This window comes from Pongo abelii, chromosome 19 (genome assembly GCF_028885655.2).
Source record: "Pongo abelii isolate AG06213 chromosome 19, NHGRI_mPonAbe1-v2.0_pri, whole genome shotgun sequence".
NCBI lineage: Eukaryota > Metazoa > Chordata > Mammalia > Primates > Hominidae > Pongo > Pongo abelii.
Genome location: NC_072004.2, coordinates 79,596,582 through 79,619,743, shown reverse-complemented (window position 1 = coordinate 79,619,743; position 23,162 = coordinate 79,596,582). Strand labels below are relative to the sequence as shown.

Sequence of the window (23,162 nt, the reverse complement as noted above, 5' to 3'; positions counted from 1 at the left end):
GTAGTTTCCAGTTGACCATCCTACAGATCAAAGCTGGCAGATCCTACTGGATAAACAGAAAACAAAACAAAACAAAATAAAGTGGCCTTCTCAGCTTTCATGGCCTTGCTGCTATAAGAAGTCAAGTCTGTGGTTCTTCTGAATGAAATCGCACACGATGGCCATGTTGGCTTGTCCCTGTTCCAACACACACCTGTCTCAAGTGAATTGAATGAGGTTAAATGACCACCTTTTCCAGAGCAGCCTCACTTCCCACCAAAGGCATATGGCTGGACGATAGACAAGCTGTGTCCCTTAGAAACTGGCTGTGCTCCTCCTGCCTCAGCTCTGACGCCTCCTCACTCCACACACACCCTGGAACTAGCCGCTCTACCTGTGGGATATATATGGATTTCCTTTAGGCCACACAGCAAGGTCCAGAAACCTGTGTATGTTACCCTTCCCCCACCAGACTGGCCGCCTCTACCCAGCCCTCATCCCTACCCTGGGCTGCCACCTCCAGGGCCTGCCACTCAGCCAAACTCTTTCTATTCATTTTATTAACTCCATTAGGGTAATGTTTGTTCATTCATTCAACAAATACTCATTGTAGGAAAAATAGAAATATTCAGGAAAGGTAAAAAGGAAAATATTACCCATCATCCCACCATTCAGAGATAACCAGGGTTACCTTTTTAGTACATTTTTGGTATATGCTCTCCAAATCTTTTTTCTTATGGCTAAAAGTTTAGAAAACATAGCTCTTTTTCAAAACCCTTGAAGAACTGGGGAGACTTGAAAGGGCAGTCAGATTGCCTCACTCCACCCTGCCATGTGTGTATGAGCCAAAGCCCAGAGAGGGGTGACTTGCCCGGGTCAGCAGCAGCCTCACGCTTCCAACCTGTTCCATGGAGTCTAGGCCCAGTCAGAGGCTGCCCATGAGCACTGACTCTACAGCCGGGTCACTTGTGTTTGGGTCCTGCTTGTATACCATTCAGCAGTACAACTGTGGGGAAGCCACTAACCACTCTATACTTCAGTTTCCTCATCCTTCAAGTGCTGATGGCAGTGCTGCCCGCCTCGTTCGGGTGTGGTAGAGATGCAGTGTTACGTGTAAAGCACTCAGAGCACGTGGCACGTAGTAAGCATCAGTGTTAGCTGCTGCTCTCCGGCCACTTTGTTAGTATTAATAAAATCATCCTGAAGAGGCTGGGTGGGGGCCACTTCTGTCAGCAGGTTTTTATCTTCTGTGCCTGAGTCCAGCGGTTTCAGAACAGGTGCTCACAGGTGTGTCAGCAGGGTCAGAATGATCCAAGGATGCAGACCGCAACCCCTCAGGCTTAGATGAATTCATTTAGTCTTCAGGATGTTTGCAGCATGAATTTAAAACTGCAAATAGCCACTGAGTGTCTACATAGACAGAGGACCCTATTGGGTTTTGCCTTGTTTTCAAGATAACCAAATAACAGCCCAAATTTAGACTGAATGCTTCAGATTCTATGGAAATATTACCATGTCCCACAGAAATAGAAACCTTGTCTGTCTCCGGAGCTGCCCTTAGTCATCTGGACTGATGATCCAGACCTTAACCCACGTGCCTGGTGCCTTCACATCCAGTGTTCCAGACTGGATCCTACCAGGATCCACTACCTGTGTGCCTGGTGCCTTCACATCCAGTGTTGGGACTGATGCTACTTTGCCACCTGAGTAATAACAGAAAACTGGAGCCAGAGTCAGTCATGACTTGCCCACTCCTCCCGCCACACTTCAAGAGTGTGGCACTCTTGTCACTTCAAGAGTGACATTAGAGGGCAGCTACAGCCACGGGGACTGCCTGGGCCTGAGCACCAAGGCAGGGCCATACTCTAGCACATGGGGCTGATAGGAGTGGCTCTGACCAGACTGTGCTGTGGGAAGAAAAACACTTAGTGTGCAAAGGGCTTAGTGTGGGAAGGGGAAATCATACCTCTTGTGGAACATGGGTTGGGTGGGGGACAGGGGACCCTGATTTGCAGTTTGTCAACCTTGAAGGGGTGGAGCTCTATTTCAGAGGACAGTTACAGGTAGATAAAGCTAAAAATGATGTCTGTCATCAAAGACACATCCATACACAAGGAATTGCTAATTTTCTGTAGTATCTGAATGAGCAATATGTCACCAGTCTCTTTGCCAGAAGCACAACAGTCACTGGTGTGTTCTTCCCAGAGCTGAATAACTCCAACATCTGTTCTCGATAATATGTTATCAAATGTTCCATTTTAAGAAGTTTTGTTCTTTGGATGCCAAATATTGACTTTCAGAGTGAAATCAGCTATTAATAGTTACAGGTAGAAGGAAATGGAGGAGAAAATAATGTGAGGACCAAGCTTAGGTGTGCAGGGTTTTGGTTCCCTTAACTACTCCTGAGCAGCAGGTGCCCTCTCAAGCCTACTCCAGTGAGACAGATGCCTAAATAGTAATAAAACAGTGAACCACTGTGTGAGATTATTAGATTCACACGGCCACGGGAGGACTGAGGCCATGGGGTCTGTTAACTAGAAAACCAAGCCGAAGGCAGAAGAGCGTCTTGTGGTTGTGGCCACCCCTTATCTGTGGGGACATATGCCAAGGCATTTTATGATACCATCTGGCATCATAGTCTGAGCTGCACCAGCTGGCCTAGGCCACTTTGATTTTTCTTCAAACGTACACTTCCTGAGGGCAGGGGTTCATCTCAGTGCTTTTGGTTCTGATATCGTGCGTTAAGGAAGCATACATGCTTTTTGGTGGAATAAGCTGTAATTTTTGCCACAGTGTCTCTGTGTAGTGGTGGTAGTGGTAATTGATCTTGCCGCTGTGAAACTGAAGGGTGGAAAAACAGCATCTGAGCTCCTTCCAGGTCCTTGTACACAGACTGACTAAGTCTTACTTCATTGTCACTCGTGTTGCTGCATGAAGTGCCAGGGTTTTTTTTTTTTTCTTCTTCTTCTTCTTTTGAGACAGAGGCTAGAGTGCAGTAGGGCAATCGCGGCTCACTGCAACCTCCGCCTCCCAGGCTCAAGCCATTCTTGTGCCTCAGCATCCCTAGCAGCTGGGACTACAGGTGCGCACCACCATGCCTAGCTAATTTGTGTATTTTTAGTAGAGACGAGGTTTCACCATGATGGCCAGGCTGGTCTTGAACTCCTGGCCTCAAGTGATCTGCCTGCCTCGGCCTCCCAAAGTGCTGGGATTACAGGCGTGAGCCACTGTACCCAGCCTGAAGTGCCAGTTTTATAGGGGCTCGTTAATAATTGGGTGCCACTGGTTACCACTAGACAACCTCTCAACGTGATGTGGAAAAGACCCTTCATATGCATGCCTCCAGCCCCCTTTCCCAGAGAACCTCTCAGAACTGCCTGCCTTACTCCTATTTAAAGGCATCAAAAATTGTCCCGCTCCTCAATTTCTGGTTTTGTTCTTGAGCACCAGCCAGGGCACATGGTTATAGAAAGTATTTTCAGTGAAATGCCTACAGCTAAGTCTTACCATTTGTCAAGAGTACAAAAGAAAGGGCCCTATAACTGCATTCCTCTAGATTAAGTAGCATTTAGCTGGGTTACAGCGGAAGATGCTGCTCATGGGGCAGTGTGTGTCCCCGTGTGCTCGTTGTTGCTACGTTAGTCCCCAAGGGGAAGACAACCTTTCTAGTAACTGTTAATTTCATCTTTCAGTCTTGCAAGGCAGGGGCCTCCTGACTTACCTGTCATATAACCAGTTGGTCTTTGCTCCAAGTTTTGGGAGTTGCCCGTGTCCCCAGGTTTTCAGGTCACGTTCTGCCTGCTGAATCATTGTTACAAAAGCAAATTTCCCTTATACTTAATGCTAAAAGTCTTCTTACCCTCATCTGAATGCAAGCACATCATATTAGAGTCATTTGTTGGAATATTTATTTACCATTCATGTCTGCTTTTAAAAGTTCTTAAACCATTCCCAGGCCAGGTGCAGTGGCTCACACCTCCCAAAGTAATCCCAGCACTTTGGGAGGCCAAGGCAGGTGGATCACTTGAGCTCAGGAGTTTGAAATCAGCCTGGGCAACATGGCAAAACCCCATCTCTACCAAAAATAAAAAATATATATATATTAGCCAGGCATGGTGGCGCACCCCTGTGGTCCCAGCTACTCGGGAGGCTGTGGTGGGAGGATCACTTGAGCCTGGGAGGCGGAGGTTGCAGTGAGCCAAGATCGTACCAGGTGGCACTCCAGCCTGGGTGAGAGTGAGACCGCATCTTGGGGAAGAAAAAAGTTCTTAAAGCATTCTTGACTCTTTCATATTTGTATGAGTGCCAGGGCTGAGCAGGGCCCTGTGGGTGGGTCTCATGAGGCATATTCAGTGTTTAAAACAGACCCCTCCCCCAGGCAGAGGCTCAGTCAGATGCCCAAGCCTCATCTTCAGATATCAGGCTCCATGGCTGCCCAGTACAGCCTCTTCCCTGGCAACAGCAGCAAGGGAGACGGAGCAAGAAGTAAGGGTGGGCTGGTGAATGCAGAAAAAGGGAGGCTGCCTGGTCAGACTGTGCCAGGTGCCAGGGTGTACACAGCTCTCCCTGGAAGAGGCAGTATAGGTCTCCTTGGTGCAGACAAGGGTACTGATGGCACAGAAGTGAAGAAACTTCCAGTGAAACACAAGCCCCAATCTATGTGACTGGGCTCCTTGCTCTTCCCTGGGCCTTCCTCCACCCCCCAGCTCCTGGCAGGGACGCTGGACCACACATCATTGGGTGGAATGTCCCCGTGACTGGGCATGAGCCAGCAGTTTACTAAGCTTAAATCCATATATCTTCATTTAAAAAACAGACTAGCAAAACTTTCCATTTTGTAAGAAGTGTAATTCTGGGGACTTTAATATGTTCATTTTCAAAGGCAACGCATGCTATTAATATTTATTAGAAACAACTAGAATTTTCAAAAGAAACGATTATGTTTCGATGTATATTATAACTAGGTAGTTTGAATATTAATTCTCAAAGCTGGAAATACTATACAACAATAAATATCTTCTTTATTGTTTTTTTTTACATTGAGTTTAAATCTATTAATATTAGCCTTTTGCTCTAATCTTCTCCTGAAGTGATTAAAAACTAAATGTCTTTATTAAAGCAGATATACCCTTTATTTCCAGTAATAGTACCTTTGAAGAGCAAGCTAATTCTTCCTAACTGCTTAATGTAAACAAGAAATACAACAGTTTTGTGAGTATTGCTGCAAAGAAGATAATCACAATTGATCTCCGTATCACTTAATTAAAGCAGGCCATTCAGCCATTCATGGAAAATAATTACCTTCCATTATGGTAAAAAGAATTAGTTGAAAACAAAATGGAAATCATCCTGCCTTTAGTGAGGAATGACACTATTAGTGCTGGGTGGGGTTAAGCAGTGCTTTTATCTGAGGTGGTGGCCGTGTAGGGGATGGGCTGTTTACTGTAATTGCTTGAAAACAATGCTGTATGTGAATGGTGGTTTTAGATTAATTTCCTGCTTTCTTTTAGATGTCATTTGTCATGTGAGGATCTATAAAAGTTTATTAACATTTAAACACCCACTTAAAGGATCACATTTTGATAGAAAGTCCATGAGGTCTTCTGGAGCCCTGAGTCTGAAAAATCACAGAAAAATACTTGACAAATCATAGAATCCTCAAATAGAAGAGGGTCATGAGATAAACCCTGTTTGCATTTTAAACCACTGATCAGCGGCCATCCCAGTAAAATTCCATGAAGCTACAAGCCTTTTAGATATGATCTCACTGGCATAATATCTTTCCTAAGGAGCTGATTTTTAGCCTAAGGTACAAAGTGATTATCCAATTGTATCTGGATAATCCTGAGAATTGAAAGTTAATTCTTTGGTTCCCATCAGTGGGCAGTTTCCAGAAAGAAAGGAAGGTCCTAAACGTTTTTGTCACTCTTCCTGTTAAATCTGAGCCATTTTCTGTGTCCCACTCCCAATACTGGAGAACTTTAAGAAAGACAGCAGTTCTCATATGAGTCTTTAAAGAACATCCCAGCTTACAGTGAAGTCTTAGCACTTCCCTTGTGCCTCGTAACTGGCTGGGCATCAGCATGCCTTGTCCTGGCTTTGCCCTGGGTCAAGCCATTTTCTTCCGCTGAGCATATGTCCTCTTACTAAATACAAGGAGATTTTAGAAGCCAGAGGATGGGACCCTTCCAGTGCTGACTTGTGCACTGAATTCCTCAGGATCCTGTGAATGGGTCCTGAGATGCTGGCTGTTTACCAGGGGCTTGATGTATTCGATGACCTGTTCTCGTGTGTGTTGATGGCATAATGCGCTCTCAGTCCTCTTCTCACCTAGATTAGTGGACAATACATGGACTTTCAATATGGTGCCTATTCAGATATTTTTAAATGTAAGTTTTTATACTGTCATTTATAGTCATGTGTTTTTTTGGGGGAAAAAAACCTTCTGTTTTTTCACCATTTCTCCAGGACTCTGGATTGATTTGGAAATGTCCTACAATGGGTCCTTTCTGATGACTCTCGAGACCAAAATGAATTTGACCAAACTAGGTAAAGAGCCTCTTGTTGAAGCCCTGAAGGTTGGAGAAATTGGCAAAGAAGGGTAAGGGGCTATATATGAATTTACTAATCCAATCCTGGGGCACCAGCCTCTCCCTCCAGACTTTGAGAAGCAGATTTGATGTGTAGTGGCCCCTGGATGTTGAGTGAGCTTCTGTGTAGTGCTCCTGGACCAGAGCATTTCAGGGAATGGTTTCCTAGTCCCATCCCCAGTGGTCTGTGAGTTCCCGACCCAGCTCAGCTGTGACAGCGCCTTTGACCTCAGTGCCGGCGGTGGTACACATGGAATTGATTACCCAGAAAACATCACTGACTCAGACAAGCAGGGCAGACTCATCCGAGCAATAAAATGCTCCTCGAATAGAATCATGAAGATCCTTCCGGTCATAAACAGCAATATGTGGAGCAGGCTGAATCTACCTGCTTTAATCACAAAGTCAGAATTATTTATAATTAGATGATTGATTTTGTAGCGCAGAGGGTGCTCCTAAAAGTGTTTTGAGAAGCATTTTCCCTAAATAATACAATATTGACTTGCCTAGTAAATTCCTCTCTTTGTAGATAGTGTATCTGCTGCCTAGGGTTTGTCTGATTTAGTAAATATTCCAAAATTGTGAGGTAACTCATGAAGCTTAATTTTTTTCCCTCTTAAATGCCTAGAATAGACAAACTGGAACTTTGACATCCTACTGTCCTTAAAATGACTGCTCTGACTATAAATTTAAATTATATTATTGTTTTTACCAAATTAAAAATGTTGACTAGACGCTGCTTCTCACATCTTTAGCCCTTTGTGTGGAATCAACAGTATGATGACATGAAAATGTCACAAGGAGCTACCTCCACGGGGTCTAAATATAAGATACTGGCTCTTAGACTTTTGCTTGGTTCTGGTACTGACCTAATGCTTTTATTCATGCTTGTGGTAGTAGCAGATTGGGGGAGCTGGGTTATACATTGGAGAATATTCTTTTACTTAGATTATTCTGATTTATTCAAGTTATTTAATGAAATGTTTCAATTTTAATAATTGGAGAATTTTACCAGCTATATGCAATCTAACCTGTGTCTGTGCTATTTTCCTTTCATTTTTCTATTTGTTAAAATATGTTTGGATTCGGCAATCTGTGGATTTATATTTTCTGGTGAGTGTGGTATTTATCAACTCTCCACATAGCATTCCATACCCTGTAACTTCTGAGTCTTGTTCGGTCCCATGTGAAACCATGAGGAAACCTGTCTTTTCATCACGTTCTTGGACATAAAGGCACAGTTCTTGAGCCTGAGAAAACCGAGACCAGGAGTAGTTAAGAGGCTTTCCTGACAGGGAAAGTCTTACAGACTTCCCCAGTTTGAATTGCTGGAGTCCTGATCTAGTCAGACTCAATTCCTGGTCCTGCTGTCCCCACCCCACCCCCACGCATAGCTGAGCTCATGACAACAGAGTTGCAGAACCAGCTGCCTAGAAAATGAAGCACCTGAGGCAGAAGCAGTCTTGAAAATGAGATCTAATAAAAAGACAGTGTGGCAGAGCAACCTCGGGCAGATGCGTTTGTGCAAGGAGCCCTTTCTAGAAACAGCCCCGTGTGGGCACAGAGGCGCAGGGACTCCATTGCAAAGGGGATCTTGGGCACCGGGGATGGCAACCAGGCCAGTCCCTGAGGTGCTTGCCACGTAGGCGTCCACATTCACTGCTATTCATGCAGCCCTCGTAGCCCAGTTTCAAGTTCATAAACTCTGGCCGATCAGAGGATGGATGTGTTTCTGGAAAGCTGTGCTTCTCTAGACTGAGTGAAAAAAAGATCCTCTGCTTTAGGAATGTGATGGTATTATATTTCACTTATATTTCTAAAGTACTATTTTTTTCTAGAAGAGTCTGTTATAAAATGTTTTGCTTCTTCCTGTGAGGGTGTTAAATTATATGTTGATGTGTAGTTGGCTGTCATTTGTTTTTAAAAGTAAGGAGGAATACAATCCAAAAGCACTCCATTTGGGAGAAAACGGCCTGGAAAAATGGACCCTTACCCCTTTTCTCAGAAAGGACCCTTTCGGGAACCTAAGAGCACTGGGTCCTTCTTTCTGAAAATGCTTCCACATGCACCATTTGGCTCACAGTTTCTAGGAGCATTGTGAACCTCTGAAAGCCCATCCGTGGTTAAGAACCTAATCCCAGAAGTGACTCCAGAATCCACTTCACTTCCTCAGTCATGAGGTTTATGGAATCACCATGCGGCTTAGTAGCAGAGGAGGGACAGGAGTCAGCATACGTATTAGTTATTTGAAGCGTGTGACCTTTGGAACTGACATCTTCCTTAATATTAAACCTCCAAAGCGCAGAACGTCTGAAGAATTGGCCAGCGCAGCCCTTTCCTGCAGGCTCTCCCTTCAGCCCATGGCCGCCTGACCAGGGCCTCACTCCACATCAGGGTCTGCTCACTGGTGTCCTGCCTGGCAGGGCCTCGGCTTCATCTCACTGCTTTTTTCAGTCCCTGTTCAAGTGTGCAAATGATTGTGCTCTTGCGGAGTCTCTGAGGAGATGCTGCTCAACCTGTGAGATGTCCTCCTTACTGGTAGGAATTTTGTTCACCTTTAGTTAGCACCCTGAGGGTGAGACTGAGATTTTAACCTGTGTAGCTTTGCCCTAGCAAAGTCTCTTCCCTTTGAAATGTGTGTCTGCTGTATTTTCGTGGGCATTTTTCCTTTAGTCTTTTTATTTCCCAAATAGTCCTTTTGTCGCACACTGCAGGTAACATAACATACAACATTCAGATGGGATTGAGATAGTGACCTGAGCAGCCTCTGCTTTAGGAACTGCCCTGCAGAGGGCCAGAATGAGTTAGTAAAGGGAGCGCTCTACCTCTTGGGTGGCCTTTAAATGGAAAGTGGCATGGAAGTGAAGTGTTTCCTATAAGGCACTTGGCCTCTTCCTGCTCCACCACTGCAGTCTGGGCCCTTTGTACAAGTCCCCAAGTCAGAAGGTGGCCCCATCTGACCTCTTTTGGGTTACTAGTTCACATCTACCCAAACCACCCGTCTGCCCCCAGGCCCCTGGTGTTCTGGGCACTGAGTGCCTGCAGTTTACACCGTGACTCCGTCTAGTTTGTGGTTGTGTATGCACATGTGTGCCTGTGGCAGGTGTATAGAACCGATTTTCTCAAAAGAAAATTAGTGCATTCTTGAGTGTGGTCTCCCTCAAAGCAAACATCTCACAGGGCTTCTTAATGTAATTTTGCGTTCTTCATTTAAAGCATTTTGGGGGCTTCTTTTTAGAATTGCCTCCAGAGTCCGTGACATTCTTTTAGCTATCCTGAGTGACAGCAAATTGTCCTGCTTTGTAGATGGTTTGGACCTTTGAGAAACTGCTAGAAGTCATCAGAGGTGGTGGTGATTATGAGACCAAGAAATAAAATATTTGGTCTAAGAGTGTCAGTGATAAAATAATTCACTTTTTCTTATATATCTGACATTTCCAAAAGATTTTTGGCAGAAGGAACATAACTGGAATAAGCCTTTTAAGGTGTCTCTTTGAAAGGATATCACACTCATCTGGAATTCTGAGGTGTGTTTAAAACAAGTAGGCTGATTACATTCCAGCACATCTTCTACAAGGAAGTGCGGTGTATCTTTCTCTGAAGTTCATGCTGAGGTCATAAAATGCATGTTCATTTATAAAAGTGAATATCAGGCAAACACTGGGCTACACTTAACAATTCCTAAGTATTGGGTGCTGCATAATACCGCCCCCAGCACGGAGAGCAGAGGTACCACTTGGTCAAAATCAGATTTTCACATCATCTGATCAGCTTGAACTGGTACAGCATTACCTAAAGTGTTCACTTCAAGCCACAAAATTTGTCCTGTTCTGTGACCTGCAGAGGATTAACTCAGTAACCTGAGAGTTTGCCACAGCGCTCAGCCTCTGGCATCTTCTGCCCAGGGTTGGAGCTGCCAGATGATATGGCCCAGTGGGGACACAAGGAGCAGTGGCTCAGCAGATCTCACTGGGGTCCCAGAGCTTGCAGGCAGCCTTTTGTGCTTTGTGGGTGAGGAGCAGGCTCCCTGTGCTGTGGGGACAGATTTCACACCTGGCAGCACGAGCTCAGAGAGCCTCAGGCACTGCCATCCTACTGATGGAGAACTCCGATGCTCTTCTGAGAGGGGTGTGTGATCTTTGGGGATTTATGTCTCTGACTTTCCTCACCCAAGACCCGGTTTAGGCTTTCATAGGAATTGAATTTTGCTATATACATTTTAAATACAAGATTCCTGTGAGGGCTTCCTAACCACAGCACACTCTGATATGGCTCTGCAACCAGCAGATACACATAAGCATTTCCTGGACCAGCCAGGCCTCTGGTGGATACACATAAGCATTTCCTGGACCAGCCAGGCCTCTGGTGGAAGGAGGGAGAGTCAGTTACGTGCTATCCCATGGCCAGGGACAAGAGGCTTTTGTTTCTGTAGAGGGAGTTTCCCTTTAATGTGGAAGTCCAGCCTGTTGGCTGGAGCGCTGGCTCTAATGTTTCAGAGTGGGGTTGAGGAGGAGCTGTGTGTCCTGCCAGGGAGGACACAGTCTGGATCCTCTTACAGCCGGCTCCTGTTTTCAGGGTAGAGGTTTCAGTCCTGCCCTCCCAGTGCACAGGGCTGGGGCCATTGCTGGGCCTTCAGTTCCACACTGGCATGTGTGCTGTGCCCTTGGGTGCCTTTGGCTCCTGTTGGTCAGGAGATAACTGTCCCCGTGGGCCTCTGGTGGCCCAAAGACAGCATCAGGAAAACCAAAGGACTGCAGCTGCAGGGAGATAGGCCCTGAGCCCCACTGCCTTCCCTTGTTCATGTAATTGTGTCCTTGTCAAAAATACAATGACCAGCCTCTGCTTGGTGACCACTTGGTTGTGTAATAGTGTTCAGAGACTACTCTATCCCTTGTTCATTTTGTCCCATTTAAGTCTCTGGGCTCAGACACAGCCCTGCCAGTACTATCTGAAGCAAAGCCATGGTCCAGGGAGGAAGCTGCTTTCTGTAGGCCCAAGGCTCAGCCCAGAAGCCCCCAGGTCCCCTCCGAGGGGAACTGGACCCCTCACCTCTGCAGGTAATCCAGCAACCCCACACCTCTGGAACAGAGCATCCACCCTGGAGAGTTGAGTGAGGGACACTGCTCTCCCACGAGGCTTTCCCTTACTTCAGTCAAAGGAATGGTCTTTAGATGTGTACTTTTCCAGAAAATTTCCTGGGTTCTCATGTCAGTTGCTTCCTAGAGTCTCCTGAGACTTTTTTTTGTGTGTGTGTATGTGGTTGTTGGCTTTTTCTGTGACCCTCAGGAGATAGGGCAGGTGTAGAGTGAAATATGTACTTTCACTGGAAAGGAGTCATGAGTCAAAACTCACTTGGAGGGTTACTAAGCCAGAAAGCATCAGAGTTGCTGAACTAAGCCAGAGCCAAGGGACTTGCCTCAACATCCCATCATCGGTGAGAAGTGGCCATGTCCCCAGTATAAGCTGTCACCTCACTCTTGCAACCATCCGCTCTTTCTGTTCATCTTCCCGTGTGGCTCCCGCTGCACTGCTGGTTGAAATCACTGCATTTTATGTGCGCATCACACTCCCACCTCCTGTCCTTCTGACGCATGCTCAAAAGCAACCTCTTCTGGGTCCAAGGCCTCTGTGGTCCTGTCAGAGGCCTTGGTGCTGAAGAGTGTCCTGAGCATCTGTGCTGATCCAAGGATTCTTGGATTGGGCCTCTTCTGTTTTGGGTGGGTTGGAGAGAATGACGAGATGTAGTAACAGTTACATCCCGACCCTGTTGTGGTTGAGTGTGTGTGCATGGGTGTGTGTGTTCTCTTTCTAAGCAGAGCTTGGGTGAGGGCAGGCAGTGGTGGTGACTCTGTCTCTGTCCAGTTGCAGGCCCCGGGCATTCTGTCTGGCGGACAGCGATGAGGAATCCTCCAGCGCTGGCTCCTCTGAGGAAGACGATGCCCCAGAGCCCAGCGGGGGAGACAAACAGCTCCTCCCAGGGGCTGAAGGGTGAGTGGATCAGTGCTTCTGTGCCTCTGAGTCTCCAGGGATCAGGACAGCAAGTTGGGAGTGAACCTTGTTTCCCTTCCTTTCTCTGTGATCTTCCTTCCTCTTCCATGTTGAGTGGATGGTTTTTGGATTAAGATCCCAGGTCGGTGGTCTGTTTAAATTCCAGGCCACCAAGCAAAAAGACCCATATAGCTTTCCTTACTCAAATGGCTTTCTGCTGCTGTTTGATTAAATAATAGAGAAGTTGAAGGGTGTGCTGATGATGAAAAGCATCGCCCTGAGCCTTCAGAAGGAACCGAGCACACACCCCCTCCCCCTGGAGCCAGCGGAGAACCTCCCTCCCCTCAGCTTCAGCTGGAGTGCATTTGCTTCTGTTGAGCTGCAAGTTCCTGCAAAGCAGAAACATTCCGATGATTTTCTTTGGCGAATTTTGAAAGCGCTGATGACTGAGCAGATCTTTTGGATCATGAACTTCATTTGGAGGGGGGCACTCTTTGCCTGTTACTTGGGCTATGAAATGATCAAAGTGCTTAAATAGCCTATCCACAAGGATCTTTTAATTACATAAAGTGAATTGAAGAAACTAAGATTAAAAGAAGCCAAATAATTCAGAAACTTTTATAAGAAAAAACCAACCTATTCACTTTTGAAATCCTACAGGAGATGAGAATTCAGATGTTTGAGGAGTTGGTGCCAAAGTTTGTGTGTATTATTTACAGTCTAGCTGCTTGACCTTCTTAAGAATGATTGCTTTTCCCTGAACACATACTATTCGTCATGTTCTGGAACTGTGGGGGATTTTAAAAAGCAAATATCCTTTCTTCTGAAGGCAGTCTCATGGTACATGTGACCTGATACAACAGCTTATTTTCTTGGCCTGTGAGCACGTCAACTTGGTGTAGCATTTTGTTTGTTTGTTTGTTTTCTTGAGACAGCATCTCGCTCTGTCACCCAGGCCTGGAGTGCAGTGGCACAATCATTGCTCACTGCAGCCTCAACCTCCTGGGCTCAAGTGATCCTCCCATTTTAGCCTCCCGAGTAGCTGGGACTACAGGTGCACACCACCACTCCTGGCTAATTTTCTGTTTGTTTTTTGTAGAGATGGGGGTCTCACTGTGTTGCCCAGGCTACATTTTTCTTTAAGAAGTTCCAAGCCCTTTGAAAAGTAATTGCCACTCAGGGTAGCCATGTGACACCACCTAAAAACAGTCCGTTAATTACTGATTTGTGTCCTATTGATGCAGCATGATTTGTCCCTTGCTGCATGGAGATTATGAGATTGATATGTCATTGGATTTCTGTCTGGTATTGGAGTAGTATAAAGGAGGACAGGTGAGAAACCTCTGCATGAGGACTTTGTCCAGCTCTCCATTGTCAAGATTTGGGCTGTTTCAGACATTTACACCTTCTTTAAAGTAGTAGTTCTCAACTGGGGGTGATTTGGCCCCCCAGAGGACATTTGCCAATGTCTGGAGACATTTTTTATTGTCATAACTAGGGGGAGTGCTACTGGCATCTGGTAGGTAGAGACCAGGGATGCTGCTGAACACCCTGCAATGCACAGGATGCCCCCCGCCCCAACACAGAATCACCCCAACCAAAACATCGAGTGGTGCTCTAAAGTAAGGGGAACGAAGAGCCACAGGTTTTTGTCTGTGAAAGAGCAAAGTTCATGCTAACCGCCCTTTGTGTTCCACATTTGAAGGTACGTTGGAGGTCATCGAACAAGTAAGATTATGAGGTTTGTTGATAAAATTACCAAGTCAAAATATTTCCAAAAAGCAACAGAGACAGAGTTTATTAAAAAGAAGATTGAAGAAGTCTCCAACACACCCCTGCTGCTCACTGTTGAAGTACAAGAATGTAGAGGAACCTTGGCGGTCAACATTCCACCACCCCCGACTGACCGAGTATGGTGCGTAGAGGGCCCTCAGGGACAATAAGTGATTCCTCATATTGCATGACCACAAAAATCCCAGCCTGCTTAACCTTGAGGTTATGAAGAGTACCTTCTCCCGGGCAGAAGCACTTCCATTTTTCATGGGACCTTAATATTAGTTGCAAATCTGACGGTACTTTCTTCTGTGAGTGGTGAATTCACGTTCAAGAATTCATGTTCACATGGTAGGAAAAGTTAAAGTCAATACATGAAGTTTATGAGATAAGCTGTTTCTATTATTGGTCTTCCTCCTCTGTAAAGCCAACTGTTCTGCCAGTAATAACAGCTGTCATTTGTAGATAGCGCCTTTATTCTCTGCCTGGCCTTGGTTGTAATTGCATTACCTGATTAGTCCTCATAGCATCCTGTTGAGGTAGATGCCATTGTTATCCCTACTTTAAAGATGGGGATCACACATCCAACAGAGTCTGGGAAGTTAGGGAGATTTCCCTGAGTTAGGCCTCGATGCTGAGGAGTCAGGAGTATGTGCATTTGGTGTCTGAGGACTTGATTCTCAGCCCCAGCTGCATGTTAAAATCACCTGGGGACTTGCTAAAAATATAGATATGCCTGGCCTATCCCCCAGGATTTGAGGGGTCAGGGGTGATGAAGCCAGGGTTGAGAGTCACTGAAATAAATTACTGATGAGTTCAGCATCACTGTCTGTGAATCTCAATTTAAAATTGACATGCTAAGTCCTACAAAAATGGGCATAAGTGTAAATAGTGATTGCATAAGAGATCTCATTGTACCATAAACTACACTCATAACAAAAATATAGCTGTGTTCTATCATAGAGTGAAACTAACGTGCTAGTACATACCATCGGTATTCAGAAGGATTTCTAGGAATGATCAGAAGAGGGGTTTTGAATTGACTAACCATTTAATGATAATGCTGGTATTTCCCAATAAAACTTTAAAACGCCTTTTTATACTTTTTTTAAGTAATATTTTCATTGTTAAAAAAAAGAGAGAGAAAGATTGGGAAAAGGTGAAAATAAATAGATAAAAACCCATAATCTCACCATCCAGAAATAACCACTGTTAATATATTGTATGGTCTTTCAAACCTTAAAAAAATTTTAATAGTTAAAATTGATACATTTCTTCTCCTTACTGCCAATTCTTTAGATTTATCAGTTTTAAACGCCTCTGCTCAGGGGGAGATAAAATAAAAGGGCTCTAGGATAGCACTACCCAAGGCATGCTCAAATGCTGAACTATGTGTTATTGATCCATAAAGATAAGTATAGAGTGTTTAGAAATATTTATGGCAACTTGACATTTTTACTGTATTTCCAAAAGCACTGGTTCATGACAGATGTAAGGTTTTAGATAGTTGATAGCACACAAGGTCTTGTCTGGATACTTTGCCAACAGTTCTGATTGCCAGTCTGCTCCCTCGGGAAGTCATAAAAAGCGTATTGTTGGGGTATAGGGTGAAAAAACAGGTTTCGAACCTTACCGATCAACATATGCACAGGAGAATGTAAGGGGAGTTCACCCCACTTTTGTCAGTAGTCCTCTCTTGGGGATATGACATTCGGAGAGAGGCAGTGTGTCTTTCACTCTCTGCTTTATCTGCTTGTATGTATGTTTTGTTTTTGTAATGTACATATACTACTTTTATAAAAATTGAAAGAAAAAAGGTAATTGCCATTTTAGAAAAAAACAGAAACCAATGCCCAGGTCATGGACTTTTCCAGTGGTGCTTCCTGGCTCTCCCAGTTTGTCAGAACTGTTCTAAATCCGCCACAGCCCTAACACCATCCAGAGAACACAGGGGGTTCACAATTCATACTTTGTGTGTGGAATATTTTTAGAGGGCATTTTCAGAAGAAAATAACATTTTAAGTAGTGATAAAGCCCCATGTAAATGAGAACTGTTTGCTGTCAGTGCCTGTCTCATTCCTTGCTTTGCTTTTGATGTGGTTATTACTTGTCTTCAAAAAGGTATGGTTTCCGAAAGCCACCACATGTGGAGCTGAAAGCTCGGCCAAAACTTGGAGAGAGAGAAGTGACTTTAGTTCACGTGACAGACTGGATAGAGAAGAAACTGGAGCAAGAGTTTCAGGTAAACCTCTAGTGTTATCTAGTATTTCACACCAAGTATAGAAGCTCTGGGTTTAGCCAAGGTTCTGAACCTCAGCTGGGTCAGGATCCTCTTTTGAAAATCTGATGGTGCCCTTCATCCCGGAAGAGTATTACATTTGATCAAATATGGGAATAAAACTTTAGGTACAGTATCAAAGCCCTGAAACTTATCCACAGAACATTACTAAGTCATCTTCAGAGGAAACCCAAAAGATCTGGGTCAGAGCAAAATGATGATGTCTTTTCCCAGCAAGCCTGCCAGGACTCTCAGGCTTTGTCTTCTCTTATGCAAGGCCTGGCCTTGCCCAACTCTTAGCACCCAGCCTGTGGGCAGGGAGGCTGGCCCCTGTTCTTGTGTGCTGTTCACCTTGCCCAGTTTGTTCAGTTCAACAAACATTCCTGGAAACCCTTCTGTGTGCCAGGTACCACTTGCCCTGGGAGTCCAGAGATGAATCAGGCCTCTCCCTCCGCTGGGTAGCTTCTAGTGTAGTCTGGGAGTTTATTAAGCCAGAGCTTACTCTCTCAGCTCTTTTTTCTGCATTTGGCCACCAAAGGTAATAGCAGTATAGCTGAGGCCCTGGGATGAGCTATTTCCATCAAACTTTTATCAGATATTTGAAGCACAGTTGTCTGTCAGGGTTTTATGGATTAGCAAACTATTTACTTTTAATGAAATTCACCTTTTGAAGAAGACCTACATTCTTTTTGCAGTGGTATATTTTGAGTTACTGCCTTAAAAAAATCCTCTTATTTAAAAATTAGAGATTAAACATAACTGATAACCAATTTCTGAAAAAGCTTAATGTCATCACCAAATAGAAAAGTACTTTGAACCTAGTGAGGGGAAAGAACATCATGCCTTTTATTTTTCCCTTTTTCTTTCCTTTTTTTTTTTTTTTAAGACAGAGTCTCGCTCTGTCGCCCAGGCTGGAGTGCAATGGCGCCATCTCGGCTCACTGCAAACTCCGTCCCCCAGGTTCACACCATTCTCATGCCTCAGCCTCCCGAATAGCTGAGACTACAGGCACCCACCACCACGCCCAGCTAATTTTTTGTATTTTTAGTAGAGATGGGGGTTTCACTGTGTTACCCAGGATGGTCTCGATCTCCTAACCTCGTGATCTGCCCACCTCGGCCTCCCAAAGTGCTGGGATTACAGGTGTGAGCCACCGTGCCCGGCCTAATTTTTTGTATTTTTAGTTGAGACAGGGTTTCACCATGTTGGCCAGGCTGGTCTTGAACTCCGGACCTCAGGTGATCTGCCTGCCTTGGCCTCCCGAAGTACTGGGATTACAGGCGTGAACCATCGCACCTGGCCATTAGCTTACATTTTATTGCTAGGATTTATTAATAAAAGGATAATTCACATGGACTATGTGTTCTAGACATAGTAACTGGGAACTACTGTGAACAGCTTAAGCCAGTTCTCTTAAATTGTTGGATATATATCAGTGCATATGGGCAACCTTATTATATGTATACAAAATCAAAGGCCACTTCTGCCTCCGAGCTGATATATTAGAGGATTCTCATATCCATGCGCTGGTATGATTCCTCAACTCTTTCTAAACTAAAGTATGTATGGTGGGAGAATTAGTTTGGAATGCATAGCAAGTTTTTATATGTTTTTTTAAAAATTAGTCTAAAGCCTAAAATTATCAGAACAAAGGAGGGTGACAGCCTGGCAAGGCATTCTTCCACATAGCTGTTCTTTAATATCTTCCTACAGAAAGTTTTTGTCATGCCAAACATGGATGATGTTTATATCACTATAATGCACTCAGCCATGGACCCTCGCTCTACTTCCTGCCTCCTGAAAGACCCACCTGTGGAGGCTGCTGATCAGCCATGATGGGTGATGTCAGATGTTCCCCATATTGTGACATCGAGCTGGATGTGTGGGGTTCTTGGCCGCCATCTGTACTGTAGCACTGGCCTCTGTGCCACAGCTACTGTTTCTTAAAGGACTGCTTCTGCCCTCTGCCTGCCAGTGCCCATTCCACTGTGAGGTGTCATTCCCTGCATCCAGTGACAACTGTCTGGATTGCCCGCTGAAAGCTTTGATGTGGCAAAGGAGACCATGGAAGAATCACGGTGGATCCAGAAGTTATAGGTGACCCACACCATGGCTTTTAAAAGTCTACCCATGTTTGCGGCAGCAAATGAGCACAGTAAGAGCAAAGCTGAACAACTTGCCTCCTCTACTCCTCCAAAGCCTTTCTTCAGGCAGCCGGTGCACAGTGGACTTTTTCACTTCTATACTTTGTATGCGGCCTTCCACACTTCCAGAGAATGTCATAGTGCAATGTGTCTGGAGGGTAGGGAGAGGAATTCTGTGAGCCTTTTCATTTCGGTGACAGAAGAGATGGGCAGAGCAACTTTTTTTCACATTAAATTGTGCATTTGGAAAGCAAGTAGCCGTAGTACGCACACAACACGCTATCAGCTTGGGTAAGGACAGTGGGATTTATGTGAACATCAGGCAAAGCCATGAGATCAAACCATCCCAAGCCTTTTACCAATGAGGTACAACCACCTGGCTGCTAGCTAATGTTGAATGTTTTCCTGAGACAGGAGCGTATGTGAAAACATCAAACACTGCACATGACAGGGTGGGTCCTCTCATACAGATGGGATGGGGCTAGAAAGCCAGAGCCACAGTTTTTCCATCTGGCGTTTCCTGTGTCCTCCAGGTTTTATATGGGAATCAAAAGTTTGTTAATCTGATTGGGAGAGTTCCATGAGTAGATTTCCCTTCCTGAAGGCCAAAACGGAGAACTGCTCTCTTAAATTATTTCAAGAGTCAAGACCAAAAGTTTGCTCAGCATCACACTACATCTCAAAATTAATGTTGCCAACTTAATTTTGTGCATTTGTGTCAGAATGTTTAGTTTACAAGGTTGGGGGCTCTCTTATTGTATAATTTGCTTCGAGAAGTAAACCTAATACCATTTTTTATTGTTTAAAGCTGCATTCAACGTCAAAATTACCTTGGGTAACTTTTGATAACTTACATGTGTGGACAAAGCTAATAGTGGTTTTTTAAACAGCACCTTGCCTGAACATGACTTTAAAGAAATTAATATATTGAAAACATGTTTGAACCCTTGATTATTTTAATTGCACCATTAAAACATTTGACTTAAATTGTTTGACCATTCCAGTTGGTGTACTGTTCTGATTTTTCATTGTGTAGGCCTATCTGCCTGTCAGTGTCCACGTATCCTGGTCACTGGTCTTTGTAATTGTTGTGCAATAACTAAAGGCTAAGGACTAGATGCACTATAGTGTAAAGAGATTACACGACTGTACCATGTTGCACTTAATCAAATAGTATGTGGGGATTTAAAATCGCTTGCATTGTTTCACAAAATAAATATCTTATGTCAAATACTAGATAAGCATCTAAGTCATTTCTACTGAATCCTGTTCAGATAGGAGCACAGTAAAATGAGTACAGACGACCGGGGCCCTCACCTGGCAATCGCAGCTTTCATTTACTGGGTTGATCACTGCCCAGTCCTAAGGCTGCAAAGCCATCCTCACCACATCCTTCAAACTATGTGCCATTATCTTCAGCCCACATTTAAAGAATCTAGTGAAAGTTCGTAACTGGAGGGGTAAGGCAGTGGTGCTCCTGGGCTGCAGTTTACACCCTCCATCGTCTAGTATAATCTTAATTCGGGACACCTTCATTCATCAAATGCCCATGTAGTGAACGCATACGTGCATCTTTGCCCACCGTTGCTGCCCTGTACTCAGAACTGATGCACATTTCACTGGAGCCCTTGTGGAAGATCTTTTACCAATCACAGAATCTGGACTGTGTAACTAGATGTCTATGTTATCCCCAACCATATATAAAATCTACTTCACCTTCACAACCGCCCTATAATTTTGAACTGTTTATAAGTGACAGATTAACCTGCCCAAAGCTTTAGTCCCATGCTTGTCAGTACTCCTGCATGGCTGTTATTTGTAAACAGGTCGATTACCCTTTAGTCAGGAGTTAACTCATGCAGTTCCACACCGTATCCGTTTATGTCAAGTACACAGTAGCCCTGCAGACGCCGTTCCACGCTGCCTTCAACTAAATCTGCGCGTCTGATGGCAGACGCGACAGCTTGGGACTTATGTCGAACTCACGGCGAAGGCACAGCGCGTGCGATACACTCGGGGAGGGCTGGGCTGCGGAACGTATGGGAGCAGAGGGGCACTCATTACACAGCAGAGTCCGCGTATCCCGGTCAGCCACCGCCCCCCTAACACGCCATTCCAGCCTTGGTGTTACGTATTGAGGCCTGCCGTGGCAAAACACCTGGAAAATTGCCCCGTCTAGCAGCCGGACAGTCAGGTTACTTATTGTCGCTCGCGGTTAAAAGGGCCGCCCGCGGGGGGCCAGGCGGCCCCAGTTATGCGCAAGCACATGCTCTAGCGCTGCAGATTGACCCCCGGCGCCACGAGGAGGCTCGGCGGGGGCTCAAAGACAGCGCGTCGCCAACGACACACACCGACACCAGGGTTGGATTCAAACCACTTTATTGACGGGAATGGGGTGGCAAAGCAGCAAGGACGATGACATCCGACGTCCTCGGCTGGGAGCTACAAGAACGAGAGTGACAGATCAGCGGGTGTGTGCGCGCGCCCGCCCGCCCGCCAGCCCCCTCCCAGCTCCGCTCGGGCAGGCTCAGACTCCAGTTCGCATCACCCGCGTCAGCAGTCTAACACGTGCTTTAATTGGAATGTCATCACAGCAAGCCGGCCCCCCCGCCCCACGACTCCGTACTCCCAGACCACGACCTCCGGGGCCCACCCAGCCAGACGACCCGCTAGGAAACCAACCTGGTCTCCCGGAATCTGCAGGCGCTGAAAGACAGGCGAGTGGCGATGGCGTTCTCTTAAAGGAGCCGACCAGCGCTGATGGGCGGGCTTTACTGCCGTTAACCAATAGCAAGTTCAACTTGCGACCACGTGCGCGTAAACTTGTCTGGTGATTGGTAGTCCTTGCTGAGTCCTCCAGAGGATAGATGGGTCACATACCAACCATAGAGATGGGAGTCGCTCATTTTCAAATACATTTGCATTTCAACGTCTCCATCGCCAGCCGCTAATGAGCGCGTCTCTCTGCAGTACGCAAAAGAAAACTTCACCAAGAGCAGGCGACGATGATGCCTAACTTGGATGACATGTTCTGTGCTAGGAGCTAGGACAGGAGTTGAGAATGTAAAGTTAAAAACTGTCCCCGAGTGCAAAGTAACCTGTTGTGGTAGAAAGAGCTTGTATTGAAAATGGACCGATCTGCACCACATCCTGACTTTGTGATGCGTTCGCTCTGTGACCTTGCTTAGTTAACCTTTCTGAGTTTCAGTTTCTGGAAATTAGGAATACACCCCCCCCCCCCCCCCCCCCACACACACACCGCGGAAAAAAAAAAAGTTGTAAGGATTCGGTGAATTAATGCCAATTGCCTGGCACATTCTAAGTGGTAAACAAAGGTATTTAAAGGGCAGGGTGACGTGGAAAACTCCCTGGGACTGCAAAACTTTAATAAATACTAACATAGCGCTATGAACAGCCTACTGTAGAAGCCCAAAGGACAGAAAGCCTGACTTTGGGAAAGCTTCGCAGAGTTGATTGAGCCCATTCCCTGGACATACAGGTGGATGAATGAGAGTTTGCTTAACTGGGGGAGGACACAGTACACCAGCAGTCACAGTTGCCGGTTATCTTTATTGCCTCCCTGTTTTCCTTGGGAATTCTTTTCCTTTTTTTCCTATTAATAGGGAAAATGTATTGTTTTGTGTGTGTGTGTATGTGACAGTGAAACCATTTCACCCTATGGGTTTGTAGTTGAATGGGCTCTTACTTTCATTATTTTCTATATAGACTTTAAATTCAAAAAATTCCTCTTTGGCCGGGCGCGGTGGCTCACGCCTGTAATCCCAGCACTCTGGGAGACCGAGGCAGATGGATCAGGTCAGGAGTTCAAGAACAGCCTGGCCAACATGGCGAAACCCCGTCTCTACTAAAAATACAAAAAATTAGCCGGGCGTGGTGGCAGGCGTCTGTAATCCCAGCTACTCAGGAGGCTGAGGCACGAGAATCGCTTGAACCCGGGAGGCGGAGGTTGCAGTGAGCTGAGATCGCGCCATTACACTCTAACCTGAGCAACAGAGCGAGACTCCATCTCAAAAAAAAAAAAAATCCTCTTTAATCCAAAGCAATAATGACTTTGACAAGTGTTTAGTAGTCTCTAGATTATTTATTTTTGTTGCTGTTTTAACTTACGTTATCTCAACATTTATTACATTATGGTACAATTTCTGCATTGGGCAATGTATGAAAGTTTTCTTTGTGACCTAAAATATCAGTTTTTATAAGTGTTCCACAGATTGTTGAAATGAAGATGTTTTCACTATCAAGTACAAACATAGTATAAAATATGTATTTATTAATTCAACCTTAGTTGTGTTGTAATTACATTGTCCACAGCTCTGTTTTGTGTATTATGTACTTGCTTGGAAGTTGGCTGTTGGCTTTGATTCTGATGTGTTAAGATTATGCCTCAAA

General features: G+C 45.2%; 1 protein-coding gene, 1 long non-coding RNA gene and 2 other non-coding genes across 6 annotated transcripts in view; 1 reads left to right on the top strand and 3 right to left on the bottom strand.

The window, feature by feature from the left end:
* The window catches only part of TEX2 (testis expressed 2), a 117,787-nt gene extending 97,799 nt beyond the window's left edge, over window positions 1-19,988 (top strand). For 2 of the 3 annotated variants that reach the window (XM_024234934.3, XM_054537256.2), the window contains exons 8-12: window positions 6,448-6,580; window positions 12,432-12,557; window positions 14,263-14,472; window positions 16,452-16,572; window positions 18,322-19,988. In XM_024234934.3, coding sequence (XP_024090702.3) covers window positions 6,448-6,580; window positions 12,432-12,557; window positions 14,263-14,472; window positions 16,452-16,572; window positions 18,322-18,444 — 713 coding nt within the window. In that variant the 3' untranslated portion in view covers window positions 18,445-19,988. The remainder of the gene's footprint in view (window positions 1-6,447; window positions 6,581-12,431; window positions 12,558-14,262; window positions 14,473-16,451; window positions 16,573-18,321) is intronic. The other variant, XM_054537257.2, reaches the window with a different exon arrangement.
* A 964-nt stretch (window positions 19,989-20,952) lies between these two features.
* LOC112129807 (small nucleolar RNA SNORA76) lies at window positions 20,953-21,085 on the bottom strand. The gene has a single exon (XR_002912159.1). It is a non-coding gene; the product is annotated as a small nucleolar RNA SNORA76 (small nucleolar RNA).
* A 29-nt stretch (window positions 21,086-21,114) lies between these two features.
* Window positions 21,115-22,776, bottom strand: LOC129051417 (uncharacterized). The gene is made up of 2 exons (XR_008515679.2): window positions 21,435-22,776; window positions 21,115-21,194 (listed from the first exon to the last, which is right to left on the bottom strand). It is a non-coding gene; the product is annotated as an uncharacterized LOC129051417 (long non-coding RNA).
* Window positions 21,278-21,347, bottom strand: LOC112129793 (small nucleolar RNA SNORD104). The gene has a single exon (XR_002912146.1). It is a non-coding gene; the product is annotated as a small nucleolar RNA SNORD104 (small nucleolar RNA).
* Window positions 22,777-23,162: the final 386 nt, after the last annotated feature.